Source organism: Dermochelys coriacea, chromosome 15 (assembly GCF_009764565.3).
Source record: "Dermochelys coriacea isolate rDerCor1 chromosome 15, rDerCor1.pri.v4, whole genome shotgun sequence".
In the NCBI taxonomy this organism is placed as follows: domain Eukaryota; kingdom Metazoa; phylum Chordata; order Testudines; family Dermochelyidae; genus Dermochelys; species Dermochelys coriacea.
The window spans coordinates 27529047-27547156 of NC_050082.1; the positions used below are offsets into that span (position 1 = coordinate 27529047).

At 40.8% G+C, this 18110-nt stretch overlaps 1 protein-coding gene across 1 annotated transcript in view; it reads right to left on the bottom strand.

The window, feature by feature from the left end:
- The window catches only part of NAA25 (N-alpha-acetyltransferase 25, NatB auxiliary subunit), a 44866-nt gene that overhangs the window by 16367 nt on the left and 10389 nt on the right, over positions 1–18110 (bottom strand). Inside the window, exons 5-15 of the mRNA XM_038372932.2 lie at positions 16033–16107; positions 14969–15076; positions 13417–13495; positions 12200–12311; positions 10675–10764; positions 9698–9867; positions 8084–8196; positions 5371–5578; positions 4745–4834; positions 3013–3193; positions 1594–1693 (exon numbers count right to left, since the gene is read on the bottom strand). Coding sequence (XP_038228860.1) covers positions 1594–1693; positions 3013–3193; positions 4745–4834; positions 5371–5578; positions 8084–8196; positions 9698–9867; positions 10675–10764; positions 12200–12311; positions 13417–13495; positions 14969–15076; positions 16033–16107 — 1326 coding nt within the window. The remainder of the gene's footprint in view (positions 1–1593; positions 1694–3012; positions 3194–4744; positions 4835–5370; positions 5579–8083; positions 8197–9697; positions 9868–10674; positions 10765–12199; positions 12312–13416; positions 13496–14968; positions 15077–16032; positions 16108–18110) is intronic.

Consider the following 18110-nt stretch of genomic DNA (forward strand, 5'->3'; position numbering starts at 1 on the left):
TCTCAGCTCACTGTGTCGCCGGTGCAATGCTCTGGGCGGCGGGCAGCGCAGTTGCAGAGCCGCGACTTGACCCGGTGCTCTGGGTGGCACGGCTGTAGCGCCACCAGCCACCAGTGCTCCAGGCAGCACGGTAAGGGGGCAGGGAGGGTTGGATAGAGGGCAAGGGAGTTCGGGGTTGTGGTCAGGGGGTGGGGGTGTGGATAGGGATCTGGGGAGGGGGTTAGAGGGCGGAGAACAGGGAGGTTGAATGGAGGCAGTGGTCCCGGGGGGGCAGTCAGGAAGGGGGGGGTTGGATGGGGCAGCAGGGGGGCAGTCAGGAGTGAGGGGTCTGGGGGTGGTTGATTGGGTAGGAGTCCCGGGGGGAGGTGTCAGGGGGCGAGAAGCAGGGGGGTCAGATAGGAGGCAGGGACCAGGCCACGCCTGGCTGTTTGGGGAGACACAGCCTCCTCTAACCGGCCCTCCATAAATTTTGGAAACCCGATGTGGCCCTCAGGCCAAAAAATTTGCCTGCCCCTGGATTAGAGCAATTTCTTCTATTCCTAATTGCCTAATAAATACTCACCCCAAAACCAAAGAAATGAGCCTAAATATTGGTACTTCTATATCTAGTTATGTTTAAACAAACAAAAAAAACCCTGATAATGCAATTGTGGAACACTGATATTTTTCCCATGGCTACACCAAGATTCTTCCAGGAAATGTATTTCACAAATAAAAGTGTCATGACAATAATAATTAAAAAGTGTTAACAGTCACAAACAAGCAACTGAATTTCTCTGGAGGCCCAGCCATGTGCATGTGCATTTTAAGAAGTATCAAATGCTCTTCAGGGAGTTCACATGCTCTTTCATCAGCCCCACTCCAAAGAACCCCATTATGGCTGCGAGACATCTTTAAATCAGGAAGACTTTCCTGAAAGTCACACCACTTTTCACTCTGCTGGCCTGGCGGTGGCAGTTGAAATAAGTTTCCACTAGCACTGCAGAATCCCAAATCCTAATCTTTATTTACTGTTTCAAAGTATTGCAGCTCATTTTTAGTTCTGTTCTGCTTTATTGAAGCCAGTTTTCAATAAAGTTAGTTTAATTTTTCCTCTCTTCATACCCTCACCCTATTCCCTAAGTATTTACATACATCAATTATCCTGCTCCAGTCTACTGCGATGTGCTGCCATGTGACTTTCCAAAATGCTAAATATGAATTTATGCTACCATGGCCATGTTATTTTTTAGTTATAGGAATAGAGAAATCACTATTCTTTAGCGATTACATCTAAAATGGCCATAGCAGTACTTTTGAAATATATTTATAATATATTGGCTTTTAGAAAATGAAAGGTCAAAAGCAGAATTCCAGCAAGCAATGAAGTTTTGTGGTGCAATTACAAACCGTTCTGAACAGAAAACAAAAAGCTGAGACAAACCTTTACTATAGCCACAACAAGCTGCTATGTTATAGATCCATTTTTTCTATTGTGATCCAGCCATAGCAAATCCTGTATAAATCTTTCTATGGGATACGTGTTCTTTTTGAAGTATCTTGGACACAACTGCTTTGTTAGGAGAAGTCATGAAAGAAATTAGTGTCACTTACATCTTTCTGGTTGGAGTGGAAAAACCTGAGTGCAAAATTGCAGGATTGGGATGCAGCAGCATATTGACCCAGGGCCTCTGCATAGCGTGTCAGAAGGTAACTGAAATACAACACAGTCATTTGAATTATACACCGTCACACAATACCCTGAGAAGATGAATTTCATTATGGGTCTCATTGACCAGGGAATCACAGCACAGCTTCTGTCTTCATATACAATTCTCAAGGGAGTTTCAAGGTAATGGGAATTTGACAATGTTCATCTCTTTTTTTTAAAACGTAAAGGTTCCTCTTTATTATTATTATTAAATTCTAATTTCGCCTAACCATGATCTGCATGACACAGAGCTCCTCCTATCTGATCCAAGGGGCAAAAGCATTTTTAAGTTGATATCCACAAAAAAAAGCTTCAAGACCCTTCCATGCACTTGTGATCTGTGGACAAGTCTACATTTAAAATGCACTGGCACAGCTGCACTGCTTTAATGAAGATGCTCTAAGCCTGTCAGCTTAGTTATTCCACCTCCCTGAGAGGCAGTAGCTATGTTGGTGGGAGAACCTCTCTGGCTGACATAGCGCTGTCTACACTTGTGTGTGTGTTAAGTCGGTATAATGTTGTCGCTTGGGGGTGTGAATTTTTTTGAGCAATGTAGTTATACCAATATAGGTCTGTAATGTAGACCAGACCTGTGTTTTACCACAGCACAGTCTTAAGATTGCATGACCAGCACTTTATGTCAGAGCTAAGCTTTGCCTCCATACCAGGTATACAAATCCAAAAGGCATTTTCAAAGAAGGAAATCAGTAAGTAGGTCCCCTTCATTCAGATGTACCAAGATTTAAAAGTAATCAATATAAAACCACATAAGAAACAAATGGCAGAACTAGACATGGACTGAGGGACACAACGGTGGAGCTGAAAAAGATTTGAGGTCTGTGTTTTACATGTAATACTAACTCACATTTACAGAAGTACCTTTAATCCCACATGCTATTTTGATAAAGCCTCACAGAAACATGTCTCCCTCGGGAGCTGAAGGCAGCACCCAAGTGGCAAAACAACCTGCAAAACCATAGGGACAATAGGTGAAATCTGATCTGAGGGTGCCAGGCTAAATCCCCCACTTTATTAAAAACTCCATGGGATCTTCACTGTCCACCAAAAGACACAATCTTGGTTTTTAAGATCTCATCTAACAGATCTCTCTTCCCCTCCCCAGCGTGAACTGCATGGTACTCATTTTATCCATTGCATAAGGTGGAAGGCCTGAGCTGATCCTACCAGCATGGAGTGATCCTTTTAACAACATATTACTGGTTTGTAATTCTAAAGGAAACTGAAAATAGAACATTTAAAAATGTTGAGCCTGGTTAGCGGAGAGCCAGTGTGACCAATTATTCTGAGTATATACTACCCACCCGATGGTGTCGTGCTGTATGTGCTTAGCATCAAGGCTGGAATAAAGCTCCACAACAGGTTCAAATGCACCAAGCATGCAGTAAATTCGAATGAGCAGCAATTTGAACTGAGCATTAGAAGGACTGTGGGTTAATCCTTCTTCTAATAAAGTCAAGGACTGCCACACGGCCATCTCTTCACCTGGTGATGAGGAGACAAGCACACACAGACATTAGGTGTGAACAGGGTATTTAATAGAGAGCAGGGTTTAAAACTGGCACAATTACACTGGGTTGAAAAACCTCTTTTATTGCTCCTCAGACACATTTCCCATGCTGCCTGCACATTACTCTCCTCACTTAAAGCTACTTTGAATGATACGAACGTCTAAATCAATTGTATTACACTCGGCACCAAAACAAGGCATGCAGGTACCTTAAAAATACATTATTACAATTCAATCTGGATGCAACAGGCACCTGCTAGAAGCAACTAGTTCCAGGTGCCTGGTTTTCCACTGGGAACACTCTGCTACCATCCACCGCAGAGTGCACACTCCACACACCAGCAGTGTATAACAGTGAGAGAATGACCCTCTGGTAAATGACTCCTGGACCATTTAAACCGTAACCACATCAGAAGATTAAGGGTGCCTTTAAGCACCAGGGGGAGGGAGGCTAACTAGGTACACTCTGCCTCCCTACAGAGCTAAGAATTTTGAGGCATGTGGCTCCACCTGCCATCCTCCCTGGAGAACCTTGTGTGCTGGAGCCCTCCATGAAATTTCCCAGGGTGAAGGACCAAGCCTCCTCCAGAAAGGAGAGGCAGTAGCAGTCACACCACCAGGGGGTAGGAGGAGCTTCCTAACCCTCAACCACTATGGAGCCAGGACTTTGGGGAGATTTCCGTGGCCCTGGTCCCTCAATCAATAATACCAAAGGGTGAAATCTTTACAGCTGCTGGAGCCCAGCAATGCCAGTAGTCTGATGTCAGAAGGGACTTTTGAATTTCTCTTAAGTGAAGAGGAGGTTCTGCAGAGGGAAGGGGTAGATTTTCTGCAGAGGAATGCAGAGAGATGCTGGACTGAGGAAGTATGGGTCAAGTCCTAAGTAAGGAGGCAGACTTCCAAGGATTTTACTGGGACTTAAAAATTGAAATTCTTTAAAAATGTCAGGTTTCAAATGAGGTTTGGGTAAGGAAACACCAGCTCAGAAGAGGATAGTTTAAACAGCTGGGGATAGTTTATGCAGAAAAAATCCCAAACCCACAGAACTAACAAACCACATGCTGACCATTCAGTCATCCCCCCCCCACACACTCAGCCCTTCACTTGTAACATTGTATCCTTGCTCCCAAACTTTGTTTTTTGTCTTTAGCTTGTAAGCTCTTTGGGGCAGGGACTATAGATCAGAACAGCACTGAGCTAATGTAATACAAATAATCAATAGTAATAATTAGATACACATCTTTGTTATAGCCTTAAATAACTAACATCTGAGTTAAGCAATTTAAGCACTGTTTGTAAAAGAAGTGAGTTAAGCCTCAAGGAGATGGACCCTGGCTACACTCGGAAACAACAGACTAAAGTTGAGTGACTCAACAGTGACACCTTCTGCCCAATAAGCAGCAACTACAACTGAGATTTGAAGGATGCAAGGTTCAACCCTCCTGTTCAAGGGATGCAGAACACACATGTAGAAATAGAAAAATATTCATATAGGTTTTAAGAAGAGTAAGACTGAAGGGACTTACCTGCCTCTAGCCACATATCCAGAAGCAGGTGAACTGCAAGCAGACAGTAATAATCTGAAAACTGCAATTCAGTTTTCAAACAAGATTTCCCTATTGAGGAAAAAAAAGCGTCACCCCGCACAGTACACGTATAATCAAAATCGTTACATGCAATAAACAGGGCCAATCATTTCTCACATAGTTATGTAAATTGGCAGCCTTTCAGCCCACCAGATTACATTTCTAAAGGGTAAGTTAATTATTTTTGAAATCCCAAATTTCCTCACATCTGCTACTAATGTCAGATTATAAAAAGTGAACGAATTGTCAACGTGTTCCTTCTCATTTATGCTTTTTGCAGTTCCCCCAAAGTGGACAGGGAATGGGTCCATTTCACTTTTAGTTCCAGTGAGTTTCACTTCCAGGCTCTTCTATATTAGCTAAGTACTGCAGGGACTAGGGTTACAGACTCCACAGAGGATTGTTTAAAGACAAAGAGCTTTTCAACCAAATACAAATACAACTACTACTTTCGTTTTGGTAAAATTGAAAATGCTTACAAAAAGTGACAAGCTTTTGGAAATTTGGCCCATAAAAAAGTCTAAATATGAATTAACTGCAATGCACTAGTTTCAAGATTTTCTTACCAAACTCCAATCCATGCTGGTATCTTAACATCAACTCCCGGACTACACTCAGCTTTTGTTTTTTGTCAATGGTGTGATAGAGACCAAGCAATCTTGTTAACTGAACCACACACAAGTGTTGTTGCAAAGCTTTGATGTCAGCTGGTAGTGCAAGTTTACCCTCTTCTGGTGCTGACAAAGGAACGATTCCCAGCAACTGACTGACAAACTGGAAAAGAAACAAAAGTGTTAAATTTTGCAATGCACTTAGTCACCTCAAGAAAATAGCAAGTCTTGTATCCATTTTCAGAAACTGGGACAAAATGAGATTATAGAGGTGTTGGTACCAACTCCATAAATAAAATGGCATTGAAATTTGAAGTTAGAGGGCTCACTCCTCAAGATGGTACACATTCGGATCCTGAGAAGGCAGGAAATACCAAAAAAGTCAATGGGACTACACACAGGCTTAAAGTTAACTATGTCTTCAACTGTTTTGCTGGATTGTGGCCAGAATGCTTCACGCCTTACTAACATCGAGCCCCAAGTAGAAATTAAATCCTATTGTTATTTATTAAAAATCATATTTATCACTAACAACCATACAACTCTTTCCAAGGAATTAACTTTCTCAAGACAAGGTAAGTTAGAATTAAACCTGTTCAGTACTTTAGGAATTAAAATGAGTCTTTTTTAAAATTACACTTGCAATGTTACCATCATTTTCTCCTAGCTAAAAATGGCTTTAACATCACGATGATTATACCTGCTCTGAACAAGTTAGATAACATGGGGCTTAAAGTGTTGGCAGCAGCCTGTCTATAGTAGGGCTACTGACATTTCCACCTCTGGGGGAGCTGAGCCGATGTTAGCAACAGAGGGATCCCTAATACGGGCAATGCCCATATGTAGTTTACATAGATTTCGTTAAGAGCCTTTGACTGATCCAGGACTTTTTATCTAACTCCCATCCCTGAGAAATATACCACAATAGCTTAGAAGATCAAGGGGGTGAGTGGCAGGATTCCCAGTTGCTGAAGTCATCTACCAAGCTGCTTGTGACTCTGCTGAAATCCTCTCTCAATTTAAGTTTAAATAAGGTAGGGGTCAGAAAGATTCTGGGAGAACTACAAATAGTGTCCCAGTCATCTCTTTCAATTGATGCTGATGTGCCCATTCTGTCACTTGGATTTGCTGCAGTGTTATTACTTAGTCCCCTAACCGTGCCTGGTGCTTGGCAGAGATTAAGAGAAAGACATTTTCCCAGAGAGTATTTACAATTAGACACAGAGCATGAACAAAGACAGACATGGGGAGAAGGAAAGAAGGACAATGTTCAACACAATAGGTAATAGGACTTATGTTACTAACAAGCCAATCTTATTCATTCTGATATTTTAGATATAAACTAAGGACTTGGCTACACTTGCAAGTTAGAGCGCATTAAAGCAGCCCCAGGCGCCCTAATTCATGACCCGTCCACACTGGCAAGGCACTTAGAACGCCTGGACTCTGCAGCTGGAGCGCTCCTGGTACTCCACCTCCGTGAGAAGCATGACACTTTGTGTGCCTTGGCTGAAACGCTCCAGCGTCAGTGTGAACGAGGTGTTGCATTACTGCGCTGCGATTGGCCTCTGGAAACGTCCCATAATCCCCTTAAGTCAAGTGGCCACTCTTCTCATTGATTTGGAATTGGTTGTAGGAATGCAGATGTGCCCTTTCAAAGCTCCATTTCTGACAGCTGGCATGCTTATCTGCTCTGGGACAAAGCAACCATTACCGTGGAATGCTTGGGAGTGCGAGAGAGAGAGAGAGAGGCTGGGGAGAGGGGGGGATCTGCTGCTGTCTTAACTTACACACGACACACTCCCTGTCACACTCCACTCCACCCCATTTGAAAAGCACATTGCAGCCACTTGCATGCTGAGATAGCTACCACAATGCATTGCTCTATGGCATTGCAAGAGCTGCTAATGTGGCCACGCCAGTGCACTTGAATCTGACAGTGTGAACACACTGCAGCGCTTTCTCTACTTCGCTCTCTGAGCACTGGGTTAACTCCCGGTGCACTACATCTACAAGTACAGCCATGCCCTAAAGTTCATTCTGTGGAGGTCTATCTTCCCTTGACGCTCATGTTTAACTTACATTGCTTCAATGGTAGCTGTGCATGTTTATACAGGAAGAATAAACCTCTTTAGGGTGATAGATATTTTGGGCTCTAATGTATATCTCAGATTGTAACAACTTGAACAAGAGTGAGGAGAGGTTTTGCCACTAAAATCAACAGAAGTGAAGGGACACCACAGAACTGCAAGGAAAAGGCTCAGTCCCACAAATAATTCCCCAATTACTCCAATAGAACCACTCCTGAATGCTCATAGTGTCATGGGCGTCACTGTGCAGAAACAAACTCTGTGTGTGTGCGCGCGCGCGCAGGAACAAATTCTGTGTGTGTGTGTGTGGTGAAAACTCCCACTGAAGTCATTCAGAACTTTGGCATGTTTGCTTTTTAAGAAACACTATTTTTTCTGGTTACAGCAGAATTTTGAATAAAATTAACCAATTCTACATTTTTGGCATTTTGTTTTTCTAAAAACTGAGTCACTCCCTCCCTGAATGGGGGTTTCCTTTTGATATCACCACAGTCAAAAGCTGCATTCTGCAGACAGCTGGTGCACTCAGCAGTCTCCAACACCCCTCCCTTTACTTCACCCAGTGCTATTGTTCTTACCTTTGTACACTGGGTGGATGGGAGGAGGTCCACAAATACCTTGAGATCAGTGAAACAGCAAGGTTTGTCCCCAAATTTTTTGAAGTATTGGAACATTAGTTCTTCTGGGTCACCTAACAAAGAAACTCAGTTATAAACAAGCCAGTTCAATCCTTAAAAAAAAAAAAAAAAAAAAAGCTCACTTAGAAGTCAATAATATAATGAGGCTTGGAAGGATTAGAATTTTATTGGTAAATTTTGGTGAGCATCAGTTTCACAAACTGAAGAAAAAATATTTCCTTTGATAACAAAAATGTGCAGTTAGGCAAAGAAAGAAAAAAGCTGCTTGAGAACATATTAGGCCAGGGGTCTCAACCTTTTTCTTTCTGAGGCTCCCCCAACAGGCTATAAAAATTCAGCGGCCCACCTGTGCCACAACAACTGTTTTTCTGCATATAAAAGGCAAGGCCAGCATTAGGAGGGTAGCAAGCAGGGCAAGAGGAGATCCTGTGAAGCTAAGTTGTTCAGGCTTTTGCTTCAGCCCTGGGTGGCGGGGCTTAGAACCCCAGGCTTCAGCCCCACGCGGTGGAGCTCCAGCTTTCTGCCATGGACCACAGCAAGTCTAACGCCAGCCCTGCTTGGGGGACCCCCTGAAACCTGATTGGGGCCCCCCCTTTAGTGGGCTCTGGACCCCTGGTTGAGAACCACTGTATTAAACTGTCATTAAATAATTACTGTCTGATCCTCCTACCCATAATTTCCAGCACTTCTGAAAATTTACACCGATAAAAATAGAAAAAAAATGCTTAAAAACAGATATTCTCTGTCAAAATTATTTAAAGAAAAAGAAGTAGAGTTCTGCCAAACCTCAATATAACTATGAGGAATTTTTAGTCCTGGAAATGAACCTATTCATAGCAATTTCTTATGTTCAAAGTTAAACAGTAATTTACAAACCATGATAGTTACATTTCAGATCTTACAGTCAACCAGAAAGCTTAACCCATCTGATAAAGAATGAGAGATGAAAAAAACCCAAGAGAATATTTCAAGCTACCCGCGCACAATTTGATGATGAAATTTACTTTCCTGCATCTAAAAGCAAAATGAGTTAATTTAAATAGGGTCTGCAGAAATCTTGCTAATATTAAACCACATTCTCTTCCTTACACCACTCCCAAAAGTGTTTTTTTTTTTAAATTATGAAACCTCCAAGAAGTGCATTTAACAAGCATTATTGTTCTCATTTATAAGGCTGCCAAAGAGCCCAAAGAAACATCAGCCAGTGATTACACTAAGGATGACAAAGGGAGAGGATTTTCAAAAGTATTAAGGGATTTATAAAAGCACAATTACCACTGAAAGTCACTGGGTTTGTGCTCCTAACCAATTAGGTGCCTTTGAAATCTCCCCCAAACACCTTGTTTTAAAAGGTCTAAAACACTCTAGAATTGTTATCAGAATAATACTTGACCTTCTATAACACCTTTCATCTGAAGATGCTTTATGCATGCAATCCAGGCACACACTTTACATCAGGCACTACTAAATTGATGATCCCAGTACAAAGAGCTTGTTCTAGGTTGGTGTTCTTTCCCTTAAGGTTTAATTTATCTTCCAATTAGTGTCTCTTACCTAGTTTATATTCATCATTACAACCCCTGTGTCGCAAACGTCTAATCAGCTCCAGTTTGGCTAGGTAGGGTCCCCGAAGTGGCCGAGAGCTCTTAGCTTCTTCGGTTATCCTCTCCTCTATAAATTTCACAGCTTGCTCTGTAGAATAATGCACTTCTCCTTCCAAAGAGCTGTGCAGTTAAAGATATGAGTATTGATTTCAAGTATTCTTATATCATTCCCATTTCTGAGGCACTGGCAGCAAGTGGTAAGCATGCCTTAACACCACTACCTCAAAGCAATCAGGTTTGACAGATTCTCTGACTCAAAGCCTGTGAAGGGAGCAGGTTAAGGAAGCTCTAATAAAGTCAAAACTAGCATTATATGTGTGCTTCCAGAGCGGGTCAGTGCCCTCTTGAAACAGGGACCAGCTTCCGCAGCTAAGTCGCTCGGTTATGTGCTAGCAGCCATGATGACTCTTGAAAGAGAGAGCTCTACATAAGCATGCATTTACACTAGCTATTTACCTATATGGGATACACTAAAGCAGGGATGGGAAAGGGGTGGCTTGGGGTCCGCATCTGGCCTGCCAAATTGTTCTATTTTTCCCACCGCAGCCCAGATCGGGGCAGGCAACCTGGCAGTGCCAGGGTCAGGAAGGAGTCAGGGCATTATATTGCAGGGGGAGGGTCCTGCCTACTCGTGTTACGTGACACTGTGGCAAAAGCCAATGTGCCAGAGCAGGGAGCCAAGTTCAACTCTGAAGGACAGGAGCTGTTGCCACAAGGTAAGCTCACTCTCCACACTCCCTTGGGGGCAGGACCCAAACTCCAAGTCTCAAACCCCAGCCCATCAATGGTCTCAGTGGGTTTTGTGGCCCTCAACTACCTTAAAATTGTGCATCCCTACACTAAAGTAAAACCATCAAGGGACAAACTATGATTTTGACATCTACTGTATGAAGAGGAAAAAACCCTTAGGGACAGTAGTTGACTTACTGCTCTCCTTCTGCTGGAGGAGTCCAGGATTTGTCAATGAGTTGAAAGACTGAATCAAAGTAAATTATATAGAACTGCCAATCATCTGAGCTAAAAACAGGCAAGGAGTAAAATTAAGGAAAGTGCAAATAAATGTTACTCATACATGCAAAATCTACTCCTTTATAAAAACATTGTTAGATCTTGCAAGACACAGAACAATTAAAATAAATCGGAAAAAAATCGCACTAAGAACCATTTTCACTAGAAAATTCCCCGTCTTAAAGGGGCACTGTTAACCAGAGGTTTCTAAAACCAACGTATTTCAAGAAACTTAAGTTTCTGATACCGCTTGTCCAGATTTATATTTTAAGTTCTTTTATAATTTTTTAAAAGGGATTTTGGCTCCCATTAACATTTATAAAGGTCTTTCCAAAAAAGGGAATGAGCAGGTTCAAGAGTAGTACCACCAAATTGCTAATGTAGGAGCTGGGAAATGCATCTGACCTTCAACAAACAAGTGAAACCAACTATGTACAAAGTGCTGCAGAATGCACAAAGTAAACTGAAAACTTGTCTATCTCTATCTAACGTTTCAGTTGTAGTAACCTTAGCTGTTGCTAGGTCATTCCCCTCGCACTGCCCCTTCCCCCCACCAAGACTTTAGGCTTTAAAGTCTCCCCATGATTTCCACTATAGTTACGTTCAACCTTTTGTTAAAGAACACTTCTTTTAAATAAGATGTTTTTGGTCTCTTGGATGGCAGCTTCAGACAGGATTCACTGTAATCTCATTAACTGTGTCCTAGTCCTTACAACAAACCCTCATGACTGCTCTCAGAGGCAGATCCGATCATCCCGATTTGCTCTGTTCTGACACATTCAAAGCAGCAGATGCATTTCCAAGGGCAAATCTACGCTACTGCGCTACATGGGTGTATCTGGTGAACAGACGCTATACCGATGGGAGAGCGCTCTCCCATCGGCATAATTACTCCACCTCTGCGAGAGGCGGAAGCTGTGTCAGTGGGAGACAGTCTGCTACAAATACAGACCGGTATAGACACCTCTTGAAGTCGATGTAACTTATGTCACTTGGGGGTGTCGTTTTCACACCCCGAGCGACATAAGTTACATCGACTTATGAGGTAGTGTAAATCAGCCACCAGAAGGAAGCCTGGCAGATTAAGAGAACTAGGTTGTAGGAAATAGTTGTAGGAAATGAAATTCAAGTACAAGTTGGCATTTTTTCTGAAAATTAATATGTTGGAAAGCACGGTATGGACCTCTGGAAATAAGAGAATGAAATTAGTTTATTTCAGGAAAGCACACGTTGCACCACTCATTTGCTCACTGTGAAAGTTAGTGGAGCTTCCATGTGAACTAACAATAATTTGCAGTCTTAGCACCTTTTATCAGAGGATCTCCAAACACTTTTCAAGCATTCAGTGTCAAACCTTGGGAGACAAGCAGCTGAGGTACAGTGGGGACGTGACTCGTCCAAGGCCACAGAGTGAGTCAGTGGCATAGATGTGAATACAACTTACTTTTTCAGTAGCAACCTCCTGGACAGTGCGTTGCATTCTGGCCACTTGGACAGCTTCTTATACATCGCCATACACTTATTCTCTCGACTCTGGAGCTCACTAGTCAACTTCTCTAAATCAGAAACAGTTGTGAATTTATTTCATCCATCATTTTTCTTTAACACCTTTCAGAACAAAGTATTTTATCCTATACAGGATGGAAAAGAGAAAACACATTCTTCTCCGAGACTGGAGGGCCAGGACTTAAGTCCAGAACCAATGCCAAAAAGCACTGCTAAACCAAGAGGTCAGTAACAGATTTAAGGTCCTATATCTTGCAGGTCAACGGTGCTAGAAACTAGTGCTTTGTTATTGAAAAGCTGGGAGTCCTAACATTTAATTATTTTTAAGGCCTGGTACCTCAACTAGCTGCATCAGCGCTAGAAACTCTTTGCTGGATCAGCACATATTTTCCAACTGAGGAAAGTGCTGAACCTGTGATTAGAAAGAAAACATTTTATGCCTAATTATTGGCCACATCTGACATAAGGAGGGACTGAAATTCTATTAAAACAATCTTCTCAACAACACATAACTACCCTCCTTTTTCTGTTAGCGGTATAGGCTCAGAAGCTGCTGGGCCCATGGTGCAAAACCTTCACTTGAAAAGTACATAGGACTGGGTGCAGAACTGTAGAGTCTGACTGGAACCTTGATATTCTGGCTGCTTTTAAACTACAAATTCACTTTTATGGCAGAAAAACAAAGCTCTAAAATCGTCCAGGAGGAAGGGGCATAATGCCATCCCTAGCAGCACTGATTCTAAGATGGTAGTTGTGAGTTGACATGATCAGATTATGTGTTGTAAAGTAGCAACATGTTGTACAAAGGGCAATTATCAGATTAATGTAACTGATAATCTGATAATTGCCCTTTGTACAACATGTTGCTACTTTAACACGGATAATAGAATGGATGCTGCAAACACTCGAGTGTAGTAATATCACAAGCAGTCTGATGAAACCAGTGCGAAAATCTGCAGAATTGGGCTCAATGTGTGCTACTGGTATGAGTTAAGTTAATTTACACCTATCTTTAAACGAGTACATGTGCAGATCAATTAAATCCCCATAATACAAGTTCCCAGCAAAAGACCTGGGGCAAAAGCAGGAATACCCAGTCAAACCTCCACAAAGCTGGGGTTGTTAATTGACCGAATGTGTTGAAAGATAAATTACCTCCTAGTTTTCCTCTAACAACATCCAAGGCTTCCTGATACTTCTCCAAACGTTCCAGGATCATGTAGTAAAGTTCAACCTTATAAGAAAGATTTGGATATACTGACATTTGGAAGTAAAACAAGTGAAAAGTATCTGGAAATAAAAACAGTTTGTGCTTCTGTCATTAGGAAGAGAAGAAAGTCAATGCTGCCTGTAAAATGTCTAACAGCCACCAGAAAGGAAAATTCATGAATATAATTTAATGCCCTCTAATCCCAAAGGATCCCCTGGTCTTTACAAACACTACAAAAGAATCACTTCATCTAGCAATGAACTCTTCACAATTTCACACCACCTACAACCTCTGCCCTCACTTCCTTCCACAACCTTTCATTCCTTAGGCTCCTCTATATCCTCTCTCCACACTGCTCCCTTTGTCTTCCTCCTCTTGCTCCCTGCTTCACACCTTATTTCCTGCTGACGCTTGCAGCAGTCTCCTACTTTCTGTACACCAAGCACCTTCTCCTTTCTTAATATCACTTCTCAAAACTCCTTTTGGTCATGGGGCCTCCTGTGCTTATAAATGCATTGCTGATATTCCCCCTGACCATCTTTGCATCTACATTGCTATCCTGTTCAACTAATTCCAGTTTTCAGTTCTGATTTTTACTCACGTTCATCGCGTTATTGGTTACTTTTGCACCTTGTGACTTCCCAGAAAATTGTTATATAGGTTCACTTGAATTATAACTGTAGAAATCTGTTTAATTAGCAATGAAAATCCATTTTTTAAACAAATGTGAACACTGACATTTCTTTTGTCTCCCATGTTTTCGCATTGTGTGTAACCACACAAGAAAAGCTGCTGTCCATACTACTTTGTTTGACCAAGAGGAGAAGCCCAGAGAGCACAGATAGGATGTGTACCAGCAGAAAAAGTGACCAAGACCATATATTTCACTGACAGTCCCTTTGAAAGAATCTGACCATTTTATGATTTCTCAAAGTCAGCTTTTGAAAAATTACTATTTCGATTGTCTCAACAGCTACTGTTTTTGGTTTAAACTGAAAACTAGAATCCCTGGCTGCAATGTATTTTATTAAGTTTGTGAATTCTTCTGAGACAGAGAAGTTGTTTTCTATCTTAGGGGTTCTTAAACATCCACAGATTGAGTCACACTTTAACAGATTGTCTCACAGACCATGTCCTCTCTAGTCATGTCTACATAGGCCACCTTCCTTCGCACTAGCAATCATATAACATCCCTGTGGCAATGACAGCAATTGATTCCCTTGAACTGGAATATCAGGAAAGTAATATTTGGAGCTGTTTTTATTGTGAGTTACCAGCTGGAAACGGAGAGCCAACATTGACCAGCTCCCCATGGATCACCAGCAAGCCTTCTACTTCGTGTACTTAATAATAAAAATATTACAGAGCACTATAATGGGAACCAGACTCAGTATTAGGTATGCTATAAAAGTCATTAAGCTATATTGTTAGCATAACAAAGCTCATACAATCTATTAATGATGCTCAAATCAAATAGAAAACATTTGCAATTCTTACTTCAGCCTCAGCTTCAATTTTATCCTCTTTCACCATTTTTTCCACCATTCTTTCAGCTAGGGGCAAAAACATCGTTTTGGAGAGGTTTTCATCTTGTGCTGAAATAGACTAGGGGAGAGAGAAGAATTACAATAGCAATTTATCAGCCTTTCGTATTGTCCAACTCAAAATTAATTTTTTCATCAGATGGGAAACATGATGCACGCACAACCCACAAAATACCCCTCAGGGCTACCATCAGCTATATGCATGGAAACAGCGTTTTGTAAAACATGCTGCTGGGGAAGCAACTGATGGTACAATGAAGTGCTCACTCTTTCCAACTTGAGTCTCAGAACAACGTAACAGACAACGTGTTATCAATCAAAAAAATTAATTAATTTATTCTACAATCAAATTATTTTGAAGTATACAATTTTATTTCCATGTTGGTTTTTTTTGCCTGACTAAGGCTATATCTATACTAGCATTTCTGTCGTCAGGGGTGTGAACTTCCCCCCCTCCTGATTGAAATAAATTTCACTGACAAAAGTGCTGGTGTGGACAGTGCTATGTCGGTGGGAGTCGCTCTCCCCCCAACATAGCTACCGCTGCTCGTTGGGGGTGGTTTAATTATGCTGGCTGGAAAACTGTCTCCTGTCGGCATAGAGCAGCTACACAGGAGACTTTACAGTGGTACTGCTGCAGTACCACCACTGTAAGGTCCACAGCATAGGCATACCCTAAAGGAGGTCTGTTAGGAAGTTTGATTAATGCTCAAGTCTGTTATCTGTATTAGTCCAAAACAGCATATTTTGATTTTTATTGTTGCACAGATCTTGACATCGAAGAGAAAAGCAATACCAGGTAAGTTTCTGGACCACACATACAGATTTGAGGAGGGCTCAGTGTTTACACTGAATTTATACAGAAATCGTAGCACCCTACAATGCTAGCAGGCAGCCAGCTAGCTTACTTAAGAAAGCTATTGGGTATTTTCATAATGTGAAAACACCCAGAACATCTCAGTGTTAACATTACAGCCATTATTAAAGTCATTAATTCAATCAAAATGCTGTATTCACCTGCATAATTAGGCTCATCACAGACCAAAAGTAGTAAGGGTTTTTGGGGACAATCTTATAAAGTGCCATTCCAGCCTGAAAAATATAAGACATGTATCCATCATTTCAAAAATGCTTCAATTTATAAGCTGCATTATAGAAAGTGAAAGAGTGATGACACCAGGGACAAACAATTCCTGAGGATTAGTGACCACATAAGAATTTATTAACCCCAACTGGATATACTCCCCAAGAAACACCCTCCACTGAGATCTATATTGGTAGTGATGCAGTTTCTCTCCCTTCATCTGCTGCTGTTTCTTTTTTTAAGTGTATTATAGTTTCAACTGGCCTGGAAAGGCATTTCTAGAAGAATTATTATTTGAAGAGTCTATAGCTTTAGATACAGGGTGCACATGTGTGCACACACACTACCTATTTCTGCAGATTAAGGGAAGTTTTCAGCTCTGGTCTCCATCTTTGCACATGTTCAATTGTATACATACAACCAAGCCCAAACTTTGTGAATGTAAACACCTGCACGTGAACATTTTTAACTTGTACATGCACATGTTCAGATTTTGAAGGCATGTGGCACAAGAGACAGCTGAAGAGATGTCCATTTGAAAACATGGCCCTAAATATCAACATACAGCCAAGTCTTTAGTCACTTAATTTAGAATGGAAGTTTTCTTATTCACACATCCCTCACACAAGCATTATGTCTCTATATAAACGAAGACTGAACTTTCCTACATTTACTTCCGAGTTTTTAAATTGCTAAGAAATTACATATACACACAGAATATAATATTTTACATTAGCTTAGTTTTACAAGAAACACACTCTACTCCTTGTTCACTTCTACAAACTGTTTCTTGTCTGTTTTCAGATTATAATGAGACTGATCCCCTTTTTCAGGCCTTTCATTTAAAGTTTGACAGAATGCAACAAAAGATGGTTTATTTTCACCCTCCATCCAATCTGTCTGAAGTTTGCATCCTTTTGAGTCCTTAGGTACAGTAGTAGATACCCATTCAAAAACATCCTGTATTTGCCATTTACGAGCATTACTAGTCTAGATAATCTAATCAGATATATGTCTGTACAATGTTCTGAACAGAATATTTAGCATTTATGTGACATTTTGTATCTATATAAGACTGGTATTTTCCATTCATTATTCCGACTAAGAGTACAATTATTAGAAGGTTAAATGTCTGAATTTTAGATTTCATATACAGCTCGTAAAGTAGCATTATATACTAGCCTAGAGTAAACAATGAGGTTTCTTACTGAAGGATGTTTGCATCACAGCAAATTTATGCAAAAAGTTTTTTGTTTTTTAAAAAATTCTGGTCAGAATTCTACACAATCAATGCAGCTGTCAGAGAAGCAAAAAAGGACTTTGCTTAATTCAGCCATAAATAAAGCACACTTCACCTATAGACCAATACTTCATTTTCTAGACCTTTTACCTTTATCACTGCTAATCTGGGAGAGCAACACACTTCATTTTTAGATGGCCTGACATTATTAGAGATCTCAGGATCCTACTGATTTCGAACCCTGAAATGTAAATGCATGCTTATGCCAGTTTCTTTTGAAATCAACAAGTTCTTTAAATGGAACACACACAGAGGGCTATCTAGAATTATATATAAAGAGTATCCTATATAAAAATGATGGCAGTAACTGATTTGTTTTGTAAAACCCAAAATAAAAATGACATGCATAATCATTTTTAACATAAGCAGGCATGAAGCAAATTAATTCTGTGTTCCAGTTATCAGTATAAATATAATCCTTATTTAAGACATTAAATCAAAGTCAAGGCTGATCAAGAATTATTTGAAGCCTCTATCTGAGCAAAGAAAAAAAATCCATTAAAACAAGCAAAATTTTAAGATTAAATTAATATCCAACTCACAACTATCATAGCATATCTCAAAAGTTCTCTTTCTGCACAAGTGCAATATCATGTATTGCATGATACATTGCAAGTCAGACTAGAATCTAGCCTTTTTTAAGATGCAAAAATTGTAAATCCAAAATTGTGTTGATATTCAGATGCAGGTATGTCAGACAAGAATAAACCA